The sequence below is a fragment of the Anabrus simplex genome, chromosome 1 (genome assembly GCF_040414725.1).
Source record: "Anabrus simplex isolate iqAnaSimp1 chromosome 1, ASM4041472v1, whole genome shotgun sequence".
Classification (NCBI taxonomy): domain Eukaryota; kingdom Metazoa; phylum Arthropoda; class Insecta; order Orthoptera; family Tettigoniidae; genus Anabrus; species Anabrus simplex.
In genome coordinates this window covers 1,553,444,090-1,553,461,524 of record NC_090265.1, presented here as the reverse complement: position 1 = coordinate 1,553,461,524, position 17,435 = coordinate 1,553,444,090, and the positions used below count along the sequence as shown (strand labels likewise).

Genomic DNA, 17,435 nt, shown 5'->3' with positions numbered 1-17,435 from the left:
AAACTGAGAAATGAACTAAAAGACTGAAACAGGATCATGAAAAGTACAGGTGATGATATCGGATGCTTAAAAGAGTCCTTGATTATACCAATCGTGACGTCTTCCACAATGCTATGCCTAATTCCACATTCCTTCAAGATGTTCCAAGTACTGAATAGCAGCCTCCTTACAGACCAACTGTCTGGTCATACGTTGTAGTGCTGAACAAGGTAGGGGATGCATAGTTCATAGATAAACGTCTCTTTTCTCGGTACTGTATCAACTTCTGCAGCCGACCTATATTCTTTTTAAAGCGGTAATACTTTACTAACTAGTTTGCAAAAGAGAGGTTAAGAATCTAGAAGGAGCATCTAACACAATGTCTCATACTGTGCTATACAAGGCTGCCAACTAAGATGATGATGATGCTTGTTGTTTAAAGGGGCCTAACATCAAGGTCATCAGCCCCTAATGGTACAAAAAATGACAACAAAAAGTTCAAAATCATCCCTGACCAAAATTTAAAAAAATTGTCATGAAAAATGAATGGATGGGTTTAGTGCCATTTCGTCCAGCAACAAATTTCCTTGAAAAACGTGCCATTTCGTCCAGCAACAAATTTCCTTGAAAAACGTGCCATTTCGTCCAGCTCGGTTTCAAAAACTATTACACAAGTTAATGAGTGCCATCTCGTCCAGACGAAATGTTGACAAGGGTTGAGGCAGTGCAGGTTAACGGTTACGTGCACAACCACAGGTTGTGGGATTTCCCATCCACCCCTGCTGTGAAATTCCATTCCTCCCCTTCCCACCTTTGTTTATGAACAGAGATTTCATTCGTTCGAATGATCTCTATGAATTAACATCTTTGTTGATTATGGAGTTTTCAACCACCACAAGGGGCCAAACTAGTTTATTACGTAACGGGTATTGGTATACGGTTAAGAATGAGAAGAAGTGCGGTGAAGTTGTGTGGTGTTGTGTTAACTGTTCTTGTAGTGGAAAAGTGTTTACTATAAACCGTGAAATTATTAAAGAAATCCATAATACGTGTGTTCCTGATGTGGCTGCACAGGAAGTCCACAAGGCTATGGTACAGGGAAAGAAGAGAGCCCACAAAGAAACCGATAAATCAATTTCACAGATAGGTTTATATTTTTATTAGTGACAATATTTACGCCCTAGATTCTAGGACTCCGGCCCACTGGCTTTTAAACGGGCATATATTCATTTAAATTGAGTTTGAGCTCCTTACAAATCCTGAGGCTGAAGGCCGAAGGAAGTAAACTAGCGAAGCGAGTTTACATTCTGCGAGCAACGTCTTGCTCGACACACAGACAGACATTGAGATCAAGTTCGATTTGGCTTCTATGGTGTTTAATACATTAAATTATGCCAATATTTCACTATTCCAAGTAATGTACAGACAGAACTCTTATTTTATTCATATAGTATAGTTCCTTTTGGTTTCAGATTCTTTTACGTTGAATTCAAACCTCTTCTACAACCCGGATTTGAGCTAGTTACCAGAATTCCTCAATTATATAACTGCAATTCTACTCTGCATAGACAGCGAAGGGATGCTTAGGGAATTCAGTCTGAACCCAATCATCGAGATGAAGTTGAGTTGGATTCAGAAAGTCTGAAGATGGCAGATGGAAATAATTTCTTACTAGCTGGCGACTGTGGTAGTGAGTGGATACTTATATTAGCCAGTTCCACAGGAAAAACTGCATTAAAAGAAAATAAGATTTTTTTTTTTCATGGATGGCACCTTTAAGAGCGTTAGCAAACAATTTTCTCAGTTGTACACCATCCATATAAATTTAGGAAGCACTGTGGAAGAATCAAACGTAACCCCCGTAGTTTTCACATTACTTCCCGACAAGAGAAAGCCAACTTACATTTGCCTCTTTAACGCCATTCTTTAGGTGATTCCAGACTGGTCCCCTGAGACAGTAAACGCAGATTTCAAAGCTGGAGTGATCGAGGCAATCAACACTGTATTTCCTGCTGCAGAATTTCATGGGTGCTTTTATCATTTTTCACAAAGTCTATGGAGGAATGTACAAAACCTTGGGCTTGCCAAGGATTACAACACACGCCAGGAAATACGAGACTCCGTAAGAATGTGCGCTGCTCTGGCCTTTTTAAAGAAGACAGATGTGGAGGAAGGCTGGCTACACATCCACAGTATTGCTGTAGCACATGAGAAACTCGATGAGTTTTTTGACTATTTCATTGACCAGTGGTTAGAAAACCCTCATTTCCCAATTGATGCTTGGAATTGTACCGGCAGGCGACATCGTACCAACAACGCTGTGGAAGGATGGAACCATCGCTTGAATGCAGTCGTAGGCAAACCACACCCTTGAATAAAACACCTAATTATGCCAATAAAGAAAGAAGAAGATTATTCTGACACGAAAATCATCAGGATTGACCTAAATTTAGAAGGTCTAAAGATGAGAAACAAGTACATTGTAATGGACAACAGAATAGAAAGAGCAATTGAAAAATTGGAGAAGTCAGTAGACATTCAAAAGTTTTTGAGAAACGTCTCCTACATAATTAAAATGGATTAAGAGGAAGGAAAAAGTTACTGATTTGCATCGTCGGATATCGCATTACCTGCTGCATACATTGTATACACTGTATATATTTGTAAATAGACACAGAACTTGACAAGGCTGAGAGGTTGCTTCTTCCATTGCCAGATCTGGTTTGTGTTTTAATCAAACCTTTATAGTGATGTGAAAATCGGCTGAACGTGACTTCATAGCAGTCTCGAGGAACACAGTTAATAGTGAGTATATTATCTTATATTTAATTCCGTTAGGAATTTTTTGTCCAGTAAACGACTTTTTTTTATATAAGTCCGATCTTGAGGTTTGAGGTGTCAAAATAAAGGGAACTTTCCCTAGATGTTTCGAAAGGACATGATTTCCCTAAATTCCCTTACAGCTCCCTCCTCAAAGCCCTTCAAAGTCCATATGTAATTTTAATGAAAAATAAACAAATATTCCTGCTTGATATATGATAAGATATTTATTTAAACAGATGTTTTAGTAATGCAACTTTGGATATATTTTAATTATCACCTGATTTGTGAAAATATTTGTTTTTATTCTCACTATGTTGTTTACATTATAAGCATTTCATTGTAAAATATAGCTGACTGGTGGCAAACGAGCGAAGCGAGTAACGTCCATTATTACAAACATCAAAAAATTACTTATTTCTAACAAGGAACGCACTGAAATGAAACAGTTATTGTCAATTATAGGTGTGTGGACGAAATAGCACTAGTGGGCCGGTAGAGAGTTAACTACCTGCCTCTGTTCGTGGAATTTGGATGAAATGGCAGTTGGACGAAATGGCACGACACGAATGGATGGACATGAACAAAAAAAACAACAACAACAAACAAACAAAAAACAAGCAAACAAAAACACAGTGGATCCGACTCAAAAAAGATCATAAATAATAGTATTACTGACCAAGGGACCACTTATGAAGTACAATCCTGAATCGAGGATGCTTGATGTCTAAAGGGGTCCAAAATCCAGGTCTAAGGCCCCTCAGAATGGTACATGTCGCGAGTAAAGTAAAACCATGGTATTTGTCGTGTTGGGGTACTAATCAAAAGTAGCGAAGTCTCACGGTGTTCCACACAAGATGGTACTACTCACAGGTAACGCAGACCTATGGTGTTCCTCACACAATGGCGCCACTCATAGCCAACGCAACCTGATGAGGTTCCTCACCTAGGTGTACTAGTCACGGGTGCTGGTATTCCCGTGGTGTTCCTCACATAGTGGGTACTAATCACAGGCAACGCAGACCCACGGTGTTGCTCATATAGTGGTACAACTCACAGGCAACACCCAGACCCGCGGTGTTGCTCACATGGGTACGACGCACAGGTACTGGAAACCCACAGGAGAAGCTACTCTTTGCTGCTACTAATCACAAACCTATTTCGTACCTAATATAGTGGTACTACTCGCAAGTACAGGCAACCCATGGTGTTCCCTGCGTGATGGTACGAATCAAAAGTAGTTTTATGGTTCTAATTCAATCATCCCTTTGGTCACCCCTCTTAGTCACCTCTCACAACAGGCAGGGGATAACGTGGGTGTATTATTCGTCTGCGTCCCCCACCCACAGGGGGTAAAGAGAGAGAAAAAAGAAGAAGAAAGATGAAGTAACGGATGAAGAAAGGCAAGGGCCACAAAGGGTGTGAAAATGAAAGACTCCCTAGGCCTCGAATGCTCTAATACCGTCGGGGTCGGAAAAGAACAAGAGTTGACCAAGGGAGGTTGGATAGGATAGACGAAAGTGAGGAGCCTGGCACAAAAAAGTGGAAGCAATGCCAAGACTCTGCTAAGGGCCCCGTGGTCACCAATCCACACTCCCCAGTTGAGAGCCCCTCAGGCCCCTGTTAGTCGCCTCTTACGACAGGCAGGGGATACCGCGGGTGTACTCTACATGCGCGTCCCCCACCCGCAGGGGGTCTGCCAACTAAGGAACTCGGGTCAGGCTATAGTGACAAGAACATGATGGAATACAAGATACGCCTCGCTAGTTTGATTGATTAGGTCCGGCTAGTGACAAAACCATTGGGCTGGGGGTAAGAAAAAGGGTGAAAGACCTAGAGGCCTCTAGTATCACCCGTGATAGTATTGGTTAGTGACAAGACCACTGGATAGTTTATTTTGCAGATACTGCAACTACAACTACATCTGGCACACACCATGACACAAAACTTTCAAGCTCCACAGTTTCATTATATTCACAGAATGTGGTAGCAGTGGGCCATACATGATGCGAGCTTTATCGGAAACAATAGGAACTGTCTGCATCCATCACAGGAAATGGTTGCATTTCAGAGCCTGACATAATGTCGGTTTTAATCCTTCTATACAAGTAAGAATACTTCTAGGAATGGCACGGTGGGTGTCTAGCACATAAATGAAGGATCTCTCCTCTCATCTACTTTAAGTATTGTTTTACATCATTTCTGAATGATTTTCACCCTCCTAAAAATACAAACGAGGAAGTAAAGTGTAACTGTAAAGCCTATCACTATAGCTGTGTGTGTACCGCGGTTGACGGCAACAACATCAACTCTCCGAAAGTACATCTGGTGGAAGACACAAAGTGGACCTGCTTGCCACTTAAGTTTGCTTAATGCGTTGGCTACAGATGATCTGACATTACGGTGTTGGTTATTTCTTTGTAGCACACTCTTTGGACAGATACCGAATTCATTCAATGGTTAGTTTTCAGGTGATCAGCATACACAGCAACTCCTTTTCCTTTCAGAGAATATGAACACGGTGTGTCGAAGGCCCTTTCCTTTAGAACTTTTCCTATTTTCCTCCCTGTTCATGGGTTAGGTACTGTTAAGGTTGTTGAGTATCGACTTCTTCTCGCCTTCAAGGTTTCGGATGGCGTGAAGGTGAACATCATTAACATGCAGCAGACGACTGCAGATATTATACTGTACTTTGCTTCAATAAAGTAACAACTGGGAGAGAATAATGGAGAGGTATTAATGCAACAACAGTACAATATTGTTCACTGGAAAAAAAAAAAAAAGAAATGCTATTGAGATTTATTAAGTCTACATACTGTTATACTGCACTCCTCTGGCAAACTTTCTCTGTAGGCTGTGGGACATAGTCTGATGACTCGGCCGCTGGGCATTTGAAGACGGGCCATCTCCTCTGCCAGTCAGCCGTTGCTTCAAGGCTGTGAGCATGGCGGTGTGATTACCTTTTGCTATTTGCTATACCCCCTGCATGGTCCTTCTTGATAACCTGGAAGAGAAAATGAAAGAATTGGTGTCATTACCATGTTAGAACAAGTTTTAAAATTCTTTACAGATCACTTTTTCATAGATTGAAACCACTTTCACATACATACAGTATCCAAATGAGATGAATTAAACTCATTATTTATGTGTAATTTTTAAAATTGTATTTTCTGTGCTTAGGACCACATACTACTACTACTACTACTACTACTACTACTACTAAAACGTAGTCATTCGTCCCCCGAAGGGGGAAGCAGGCCTCCTAGACAGTAACGTCGCCTCTCAGGCCGGGAGATTTGTGACGGTGAAGGAGATGCACGGAGAAGGTGAGAGGGTTGGTGGCCATAGCCTATACTAGGAACTGTCTTTGCATTCACCTTAGTACAGGAGAGTGGAAAAACCACAGAAAACCATTCTCAGACAGCCAACAGTTGGGGCCAGCCGTGAGGTCTAGCCCTGTACCGTCTTCCGAATGCAGAGTCGTAGAGCCACGGTAGAGCCGTGGCTACCCCTCCTCTACTAAATTGGCCAGTCGGAGCGCAGAGCTGTTGGACCACAGACCAGCCGTGGCCACTTTTGGGCCGAGACCCACTCTGTATCCACCGATGGGCCACATGGGTTGTTGAGGTATCGTACTTTGAAAGAAAGTCAGTGTAGAGTGATTAAAGGAATGTTACCTACATACTTCATATGTCTCCTCTGAATTGAAATAAAGAAAGCTGTATGAGATGAAAATTCAAATCTAGATATTCCGTTCACCAATTACATATAAGTTACTAAAAGATACACTTTAAATTTTAGTCCACAAGCATAAAAAAAAGTCTGTATCAGGATTTTAGAGCACGGAAAGGGAGTAAACAGGATTTTTTCTGTCGATGCTAAGAGATCCAGTCAGGCAGAATTACCCCTCTAGTACCCAAATCAATTGTAACAAATGTATACCGGTACCATAAAATATTAAAACACGAGTCTATTGATAGCAATCGGTACTCATTCTTCAATAAAACTGAAGACAATGCATCACTCTAGGTTTACTAAAACATACGGTACTTCATATATGAATACGAAAGCAAACACTATTAAGATCGTATTTTTAAAAAAAATCACTTGTCACATCCTCAAGTTACGTTCATCATTCAGGGGACATAAAATAAATATATACTTTAAGTTGAACTTCATTACGTCGATGATATCACAGGCCAAACAAGGGTTACAATTTATAAAAACTGTCATCCAGTATGCTTAGTAATTTCTCCACGATATTATCTGCCTTATACATACACGAGTGTTATTCGAAGCCCTACAAATATATCAACATTTGCTTTCATGCCAATAAATGTCAAACAGGATTAATAAACTATAATAAATAAAGCCTACGTCAACGCTCAGTAACAAAGCAACAAATGAAAATACTTACTAATGTGGCTTACTTTGCTCTCATTTACGTGACCCCTTTAATAACACTCTACAAGTTCACCGACTTGTGTTCATTTCTAATGCCATATGTCAATTTCATTTTTTCATTAGTTTACGGAAATAAATGAAGGAGTCTACCCGCATTGTAAAGGTAAATACCAGCCTCCCATCTATCGGCGAGTATACATTTGACAGATATGGCGCGAGTTTTAATTTCTGTTTCAGCGGGGGGCGTGATTAGCTCAGTGGCATAGCTGCTAATCCCCGTCAATCCTGCGTCGAGATTTCCATCCCAAAAATCACGTGGCGTCAGGAAGGGCATCCGTTTTCAAAACCCCGGCTGAAACCAAAATGAGCCTGCGTGGCTCCAGCAACCCCAGAAAGAACTGGGATAAGCTGAAGAAAGTTTTAATTTCAGTTTTGCGTAGTCTATCTCGTAGGAAGTTTGTTCTTGTTTGTCTGAAAATGTTGAACGATTGGGATAAAAAAAAAAAATCATCATATTAACTAGAAGAAACGAAAATCCACAGCCTGTTTCCAGTTAAATGCTTCATATAGGGGCCTACAGTAAATTATACAGAATTATCTGGAAGTTGGCGATTTTCTTCTATGGCTTCACCTATGAAAATAAATTATAGGCCAAAACGCTCAAGAACAATATTTACAATTTACAGGAAGAAGAAGAAGGAGAAGAAAAAGAAGAAGATGATGATGATGTTGGAACCTACATTTAAATTGTATTGAGTCTAACACGAACCTTCTGACCGATAAGTGACAACGCATGTAATTTCCACAGGTGAGGCCATAGCAGGAAGTCACAAAAGAAACAATCATATTTTTTTACAAGTTATTTTACGTCGCACCGACACAGATAGGTCTTATGGCGTCGATGGGATAGGGAAAGGCTAGAAGTTGGAAGTAACTGGCCGTGCCCTTAATTAATTATACAGCCCCGCATTTGCCTGGTGTGAAAATGGGAAACCATGGAAAACCATTTTCAGGGCTGCCGACACTGGGGTTCGAACCACAATCATAATTAAGATACAGTAAGCTACGAAACACCGCTCAGTGACTAATAAGGGATCATTTCGATCACTTTGCTCGTCTCACTAGCGTAGGCTTGATCGCACCCATATTTGCGTTTTGGACTCGAGTCCCGAACGGTTGTACTTCACTTTCGACTCACCTGAGAATCCAAATCTGATAACAATGACCAATCTTCTCAAAATTTCCTTTAAAAAATTGATTTGCTTTACGTCGTACCGACACAGATAGGTCTTATAGCGACGATGAGATAGGAAAGGCCTAGGAGTGGGAAGGAAGCGGCCATGGCCTTAATCAATGTACAACCCCAGCATTTTCCTGGTTTGAAGATGGGAAACAACGGAAAACCATTTTCAGGGCTACCAACAGTGGAATTCGAACCCACTATCTCCCGGATGCAAGCTCACAGCTGCGCGAACTTAACCGCACGCCCAACTCGCCCGGTTTTCAAATTTATAATAACCACATAATGTTGATGTTGATATAATAACGGTGGTGTTAGTAGTGAATAGCATTACTTGTCTAAGATAAAATTGGATTTAAGTGAGCCTAGGTTTCTGACAGGAAGTAGCTGTCAATTAGTGATGTTAATGTTTAGCCGAATTATTGATGCAAATAAATCTTCTTCTTCTTTTGCTTCCGCAGCATTTCCCATACACTGGTGGGGCCACAAGTGCGAGCTATGTCGCATATATGGACTCGGATCTGCTTTACGGCCGGATGCCCTTCCTGACACAACACTACGTGTAGGGATGTATTCACTATTGCCTGTGTTGTGTGTATATGAAGGGATATGTATTAAGACAGGCACGAATACCCAGTCCTTAAGTCAGAGGAATTAACTAAACGTGGCTAAATCCCTGACCCTGCAGAGAATCGAACCCTGGACGCCAGTAGCGGCGATTGGGGGGTGGGCGACTGCCACCCTTCGCCCACCCACCCCCCAACTTTTTGGAGAAAATATTACATTTTTATTCGTATTTTAGCCGGCTGAAACTATGAATTATTTAAAAAAGCAATTTGTATAAGTCCCGTTGTCTTATCCGTTAATTCTTTCCTTTATTTTCTTTAATTATTAACAAAATGAGTTGCGGAAATACACACAAAATGTCTTTCGTTGCGGCTAACCGATTTGTATAGCGCCACAACAAGTAGTGGAGACTTTGTACGTGCTGTGAGGAAGGGTAACAGGGGTTTTTCTTTTTTCGTTTCACCCTCTTTGAGGAATATTGGATTGATCATTTCTCTGTGTGTTGTTCTTTTCTTAGTAGCCAGTATTTCTCTTCATTCTTTCTGAGTTTAGTTTCCTCTCATATTCCGAGATAATAGATTTGGTTTATAACGTAGATTTCACTTGGAATCTTATATTTTAGTTGTTACTGTTCGATTGAATGGTGAATCTTCTGTAATTTTTAATTCTACTAGGTCTTTTTCAGTTTCTTTAAACCAGTTGGATTTTATTTCGCTGTCACGGAAAAAAACAAAGAAGCAGGGGTATATATATACTAGCAATTACCCGTGGCTTCGCCCGCGTGGATTTCGTAATTTGATGAAAGTAATCGTTCCTCGGCATTATCTGAAAATTCCTAAAGTATAAAAACTTACCCAAAAATTGAGTTTCATTTACCCCAGAAATTCTTTGTAAACCATGTTTGTGGGACTAAGGCGACCATGCGACATAGAACTGTACATGTGAGAAAAGTCGAAAAAATAAATACATGTTTCTTTATTTTAAAGGAGATTCCAAATACCTATTCCCACATCTATAACATCTTCAGTTTTTGAGATATACATAAGTATTCCCATAAAAAGAATTCAACCCCTTGATCAGTCCTTCCCCCACCCCCACCCCCACCCTCACCAACATTTAAGTGTATTTTCCGAAAACAAAAATGCGTGTTCCTTTATTTTTAAAGGAGATTCCAAATACCAATTTTTACGTCTGTAACATCTTCACTTTTTAAGATATAAGTATCCTCATAAAAATAATTCAGCTACTTTTCACTTCTTTCCAACCCCCGTTAAGTGCATTTTCCTAAAACAAAAAGGTACATGCTCCTGTATTTTTAAAGCACTTTCCAAATACCAAGTTTCTTGTCTCTAACGTGTTAAGTTTTTGACATATAATGTAGATATAGGTACCGGTACTCATTTTAAAAATTCACCCGCTTTTTCAATTTCTTTCAGCTCCTTAATTGAAATTTCCAAAAACAATAATATACGTATTTCATTATTTTTAAAGGAGATTCCAAATTCCAGTTTTCATGTCTGTACGTCTGTAACAACTTCAGATTTTTGAGATAAATGTATACTTGTAAAAATAATTCAACCTCTTCTTCTTCACTTCTTTCCACCCCTCTCCCGCCTGAAGTGGACTTTCCAAAAACAAAAAAAATACGTTTTTCTTTATTTTTAAAGGAAATTCAAAATACCAGTTTTCATGTCTGTAACAGCTTAAGAAGATAAAGTTTCCTCATAAAGATATTTCAACTCCTTATTTACTTATTTTCAACCCCACACCCGTTTACGTCAATAAAAAAAAAAAAAAGAAATGCGTTGCACCCATCACATCGAAAAAGGGTGCGGCATGTTTCTTCATTTTTAAAGGAGAATCCAAATACTAATTTTCACATCTGTAAAATCTTCATTTTTGAGATATAAGTATCCTCATAAATGTAATTGATTTTTTTTGCCCCCCCCCCCCCCTTCTACCCGTAAAGTTGATTCCACCCTCCCCAAAAGTGCGTGTTTCTTTATTGTTAAAGGAGATACCAAATACCAATTTTCACGTCTTTAACATCTTTAGTTTTTGAGATATAAGTATCCTCATACAAAGAATTCAACTAATTTTTCAATTCATTCAACCCCCTTAAGTGGATTTTCCGAAGACAAAAGAACACGTATTTCTTTACTTTGAAAGAAGATTCCAAATACAAATGTTCATGCCTCTAACATCTTCAGTTTTTGAGATATAAGTTGTTGTTGTTTGAGTCATCAGTCCATAGACTGGTTTGATGCAGCTCTCCATGCCACCCTATCCGGTGCTAACATTTTCATTTCTACGTAACTACTGCATCCTACATCTGCTCTAATCTGCTTGTCATATTGAAACCTTGGTCTACCCCTACTGTTCTTATTACCTACACCTCCTTCAAAAACCAACTGCACAAGTAATGGGTGTCTTAAGATGTGTCCTATCATTCTATCTATTCTTGTCAAATTTAGCCAAATTGATCTCCTCTCACCAGTTCGATTCAGTATCTCTTCATTCGTGATTCGATCTATCCATCTCACCTTCAACATTCTTCTGTACCACCACATTTCAAAAGCTTATATTCCTATTCTTTCTGAGCTAGTTATCGTCCATGTTTCACTTCCATACAATGCCACGCTCCACACGAAAGTCTTCAAAAACATCTTTCTAATTCCTGTATCAATGTTTGAAGTGAGCAAATTTCTTTTCTTAAGAAAGCTCTTCCTTGCTTGTGCTAATCTGCATTTTATGTCCTCCTTACTTCTGCCATCGTTAGTTATTTTACTACCCAACTAACAATATTCATCTACTTCCTTTAAGACTTCATTTCCTAATCTAATATTTCCTGCATCACCTGCCTTCGTTCGATTGCACTCCATTACTTTTGTTTTGGACTTATTTATTTTCATCTTGTACTCCTTACCCAAGACTCTGTCCATACCATTCAGCAGCTTCTCGAGATCTTCTGCAGTCTCAGATAAAATAACAATATCATCGGCAAATCTCAAGGTTTTGATTTCCTCTCCTTGGATTGTGATTCCCTCTCCAAATTCCTCTTTGATTTCCTTTACTGCCTGTTCTATGTAAACATTGAAGAGGAGGGGGGACAAACTGCAGCCTTGCCTCACTCCTTTCTGGATTGCTGCTTCTTTTTCAAAACCCTCGATTCTTATCACTGCAGGCTGATTTTTATACAGATTGTAGATAATTCTTCGTTCTCGGTATCTGATCCCAACACCTTCAGAATCGTAAATAGCTTGGTCCAATCAACATTCTCGAATGCCTTTTCTAGATCTACGAATGCCATGTACGTGGGCTTGTCCTTCTTGATTCGATCCTCTAAGGTCAGACGTAAAGTCAGGATCGCTTCACGTGTTCCTACATTTCTTCTGAAGCCAAATTGATCTTCTCCTAACTCAGCTTCAACTTGTTTTTCCATTCTTCTGTAAATAACAACATTCTGCCGAAAATCGGATGGGACTTCTCCTGTCTCATACATCTTGCACACTAAATGGAATTACCTTGCCATGCTGCATTCTCCTAAGGCAGTCAGTAATTCAGAAGGAATGTCATCAATTCCAGGTGCCTTGTTCCTATTTAGCTCTCTCACAGCTCTGTCAAACTCTGACCTCAAAATTGGGTCTCCCATTTCATCATTATCAACAGCCTCTTCTTGTTCCAGAACCATATCATCTACATCTTTACCTTGATACAACTGTTGGATATGTTCTTGCCATCTTTCTGCTTTGTCTTCTTTCCCTAGAAGTGGATTTCCATCTGAGCTCTTAATATTCATACACCTAGATTTCCTTTCTCCAAAGGTTTTCTTCATTTTCCCGTATGCAGCATCTACTTTTCCCAGGACCATACAACCTTCGACATCCTTGCACTTCTCCTTCAGCCATTCTTCCTTAGCTACCTTGCACTTTATATCCACTTGATTCTTTAATCGCCTGTATTCTTTTTTGCCCTCTTTGTTTCAAGCATTCTTGTATTTTCGTCGTTCATCAATCAGATCTAGTATCTCCTGAGGTATCCACTGATTCTTATTTGATCTTTTCTTCCTTCCTAACATCTCTTCAGCAGCCCTACTGACTTCATGACTAACCACTCTTCCTCTATTGTGTTTCCTTCAGCCTTTTCATTTAGCCCTTGTGCCACACGTTCCTTGAAACAATCCCTCGCACTCTTTTCTTTCAACTTGTCTAGATCCCATCTTTTTGCATTATTTCCTTTCTTCAATCTCTACAACTTCAGATGGCATTGCATGACCAACAAGTTGTGGTCAGAGTCCACGTCTGCTCCTGGGAAAGTTTTGCAATCCAACACCTGGTTTTTGAATCTCTGCCTAATCATAATGAAGTCTGTTTGATATCTTCCAGTGTCTCCAGGTCTTGTCCTCGTATACAGCCGTCGTTTGTGGTGTTTGAACCAAGTATTGGCAAGGACTAAATTATGATCAGTGCAGAATTCAACCAGCCAAGTTCCTCTTTCGTTCCTTTGTCCCTATCCGAATTCTCCTACTGTATTACATTCTCCTCCTTGGCCTACCACTGCATTCCAGTCTCCCATCACAATTAGATTCTCGTCACCTTTTACATACTGTATTGTATTAAATCTTATATCTCTTCATATATTCTTTCGATTTCTTCGTCATCCGCTGAACTAGTAGGAATATAGACCTGCACTATTGTGGTGGGCATTGGTTTGGTGTCTATCTTGACAACAATAATTCTTTCACTATGCTGGTCGTAGTAGCTTACCCGCTTATTCATTATTAAACCAACTCCTGCATTTCCCTTGTTTGATTTCGTCTTTATAATGCGGTAGTCACCTGACCAAAAATCCTGTTCTTCCTCCCGACGTACTTCACTTATACCAACTACATCTAACTTTAGTCTATCCGTCTCCCTTTTCAGATTCTCTAACCTACCACAATGATTCAAACTTCTGACATTCCACGCTCCGACTCGCAGAATGTCAGTATCCATCTTCCTGATGATCGCCCCCTCTCGTGTAGTCCCCACCCGGAGATCCGAATGGGGGGGCTAGTTTACCTCCGGAATATTTTACCCGGGAGGAAGCCATCATCAGTACATCATTCATACAGAGAGAGCTGCATGTCCTCGGGAGTTAGTTACGCCTGTAGTTTCCCGTTGCTTTCAGCCGTGTAGCAATATCAACATAGCTAAGCCATGTTGAGTATTATTACAAGGCCATATCAGTCAATCATCCAGACTGACGCCCTTGCAACTTCCGAAAGGCTGCTACCCCTCTTTCGATGAACCATTCGTTAGTCTGGTCTCTCAACAGATACCCATCCGATATGGTTGCACCTACGGCTCGGCTATCTGCGTCATTGGGACACGCAATCCTCCCCACGCGGCAAGGTCACGTGGTTCATAGAGGAGGGAGATATAAGTATCCTCATAAAAATAATTCAAATCCTTTTTCACCCCAGCCCGTTACGATGATTCCCCCTCCAAAAATGCGTGTTTCTTTATTTAAAGGGGATTCCAAATACCAATTTTCATGTCTGTAACATCTTCAGTTTTTGAGATATAAGTCTCCTCATAAAAGGACGTAGAACTGGTGATTTCAGCAAAGAGTAAGAGTCTGGATGTGTTAGAATGATATTCGAGTAAGGGGAGATAACGAGGAAGAAATAGCAGATTATTAAGTATTCTTAGAGGGTGTTAAAGAGGGAAGGGAAGAGAGTGGGGTAGGACTGTTCATGAGTAATGCTATTACGCACAACCTACTTTCTGTTACGCACGTAAAAGAGCGAGTGATGTGGGTATGTTTAGCTGCTGGAGGAATTAGAACGAGATTTGTCTTAGTATATTCACCATATGAGGATGCAGTTTTATGAAGCACCGAGCAAGGATAAGATAGTGTTCATGGGCGATTTCAATGCAAGGATTGGAAATAGAACAGAAGGAATTGAGAAGGTTATGGGAAAATGTGGGGAAGATGTGGAAGCGTTTACTAGACGTCTATGCTGTTATGGGACTAGCAGTTACGAGTACATTCTTCAAGTATAAGGCTATCCACCGCTTCATATGGGAAGGTGGGTGCACCAGATCCGTAATAGACTATATCATAACCGACTTAGAATTCAGGAAATCTGTTAGTAATGTGGGGGTATTCGGGTTTGTATTCGGGATTTTTCTTCGAAGATACAGACAAGGCTTAGGTTAGAGAAAGTGAAATCTGTCTATGGAGAAATAAAAGTAGAGAATCTCCAGGACGAGAAAATTAAACAAAAGTACATGGATATAATTAGTGAAAAGTTCCAAAGAATAAACAGTAAGCAGTTTCAGGATGTAGAAAGAGAATGGGTGGCATACAGGGATGCTGTAGCAGAAAAACAAGAAAATGCCCAGGAACAACTGTGTGTAAAGATGGTGAAAAGCAAACATCTTGGTGGGATGATGAAGTCAGGGCAGTTTGTAAACGTAAAATGAACGCGTATCAGAAATGGCCCCAAACAAGGACTGACGCATGGGGAACTGTGCGTAGATGAGAGAAATAGAGCGAAACGAATCATTGTAGAACCCAAGAAGAAGTCATAGGAAGATTTCGGTAATAATTTGGAAACGCTTGGTCAAGCGGCAGAGAAATATTTGTGGACAGTAATAAATAATCTTATGGGGGGGGGGGAGAAAGGAAATGAATACTGTTTTGGATAAATCCGGTGAACTAATTGTAGATCTCAGAGATTCACTGGACAGGTAGAATTAAAAACCTCCTCAACGTGAAAGTAAATTTTTCTGTTTAAGTCACAAACCACCGAGTTCATAGGGAAGAGGGCAATAATGCCAGTGAAATTACGCTCCATGAAATGGAAAGGATGATCAACTATACTGTCAAAAATCAACAGGAATATATGAAATTAGACACTGAAATGGTGAACTATATTGGAATTGCAGGTATGAAGGGGCTTCCTAGAGTAATAGTAAGTAGGTTCTGTCTGGACGAAAGCAGTAATTGCACCTGTATAGAAACAAGGGAGAAGGAAGGATTGCAACAACTATAGAGGGATCTCATTGATCATCACACCAAGGAAGGTGTCCACTGATATTTCGGAAAGGAAGGTGCGATCAATGGTTGAAAGTAAGTTGGATGAAAATGAGCCCATAGAGGGGCTGTCAAGAGCAGATTTCAGTATACGCTAAGTAACTGGAAAATGCTACGAGAGAAATATACATTTGTGTTTATGTTTTGTAAATCTAGCCGTGGGATTGTGGGATTAAGGGTAGATTATTTTAAGTACCGGTAATCAAAATACATGTAACTGACAATTGGACTGCAGTGAGAATTGATGATAGAACGAGTTCTTGGTTCAAGGCATTCACTGTTCACAGTGTCCGGCTCCATGGCTACATGGTTAGCGTGCTGGCCTTTGGTTACAGGGGTCCCGGGGTCGATTCCCGGCAGGGTCGGGAATTTTAACCAAGATTGGTTAATATCTCTGGTACGGGGGCTGGGTGTATGTGCTATCTTCATCACCATTTCGCCAAGACGCGCAGGTCGCCTACGGGAGTCAATCAAAAGACCTGCATCTGGCGAGCCGAACCAGTCCTGGGATCTCCCGGCACTTAAAGCCATACGCCATTTCATTTCATTTTTACTGTTCATAGTTTGGATCGACCATCTACTGAATGGTATAAAGTGACAGTTAGGTGGAAAAGTGGTAGACAGTTTGGCCTTTGACAACGACTGGTCTTAATGGCAGACTATGCTGAAATCCTGCAATATAACATCTTGGTACTTGAAAATAGGTGCAGCGAGTGTGATATGAAAATTAGTATTTCCTAGGTTAAAGTGATGCCAATAGGGAAGAAACCTAAGATAATTGAATGTCAGATCGGTAACACAAACCTGGAATACGTAGAGGATGTGTATTCTCCCAAGATGGTGAGATTGAATCAAGGTGCAACAAAGCTAATGCAGTGAGCCCGCAGTTGCGATCATCGATATTCTGTAAGAAAGAGGTCAGCTCCTGAAAGAAACTATGGCCGACTTTGATGTGCGGGAGTGAAAGCAGGGTGAAATCTGGATATTTTATTCATAAGTTAGAATTAACGGATATGAAATTAGCGAGAATGATCGCTGGTATAAGCAGGTGGGAACAACGGCAGGACGGTACTCGAAGTGAGGATATAAAGGATAAGTTAGGAATGAACTCGATGGATGAAGCGATAAGCATAAGCCAACTTCAGTGGTGAGGTTATGTGAGGCGAATGGAGGAAGATAGGTTACCTAGAAGAATAATGGAGGGTGAGAGAAATAGAGGGATACCAAGGCGACGATAGTTAGACTCCGTTTCTAATGGTTTGAAGATACGATATATGGAACTAAATGAGACCACAGAACTAGTTACAAATAGAGAATTGCAGAGGCATTTAGTTAACTCACG

At 40.3% G+C, this 17,435-nt stretch overlaps 1 protein-coding gene across 4 annotated transcripts in view; it reads right to left on the bottom strand.

Moving 5' to 3' along the window:
- Positions 1-7,375, bottom strand: part of LOC136858504 (rab-like protein 6) — a 124,320-nt gene extending 116,945 nt beyond the window's left edge. The window contains exons 1-2 of one of the 4 annotated variants that reach the window (XM_067138098.2): positions 7,217-7,375; positions 5,616-5,803 (exon numbers count right to left, since the gene is read on the bottom strand). In XM_067138098.2, the coding sequence (XP_066994199.1) occupies positions 5,616-5,745 (130 nt within the window). In that variant the 5' untranslated portion in view covers positions 5,746-5,803; positions 7,217-7,375. Of the gene's footprint in view, positions 1-5,615; positions 5,804-7,080; positions 7,183-7,216 lie in introns of those variants that run through there. The other 3 variants (XM_067138095.2, XM_067138096.2, XM_067138097.2) reach the window with 3 other exon arrangements.
- Positions 7,376-17,435: the final 10,060 nt, after the last annotated feature.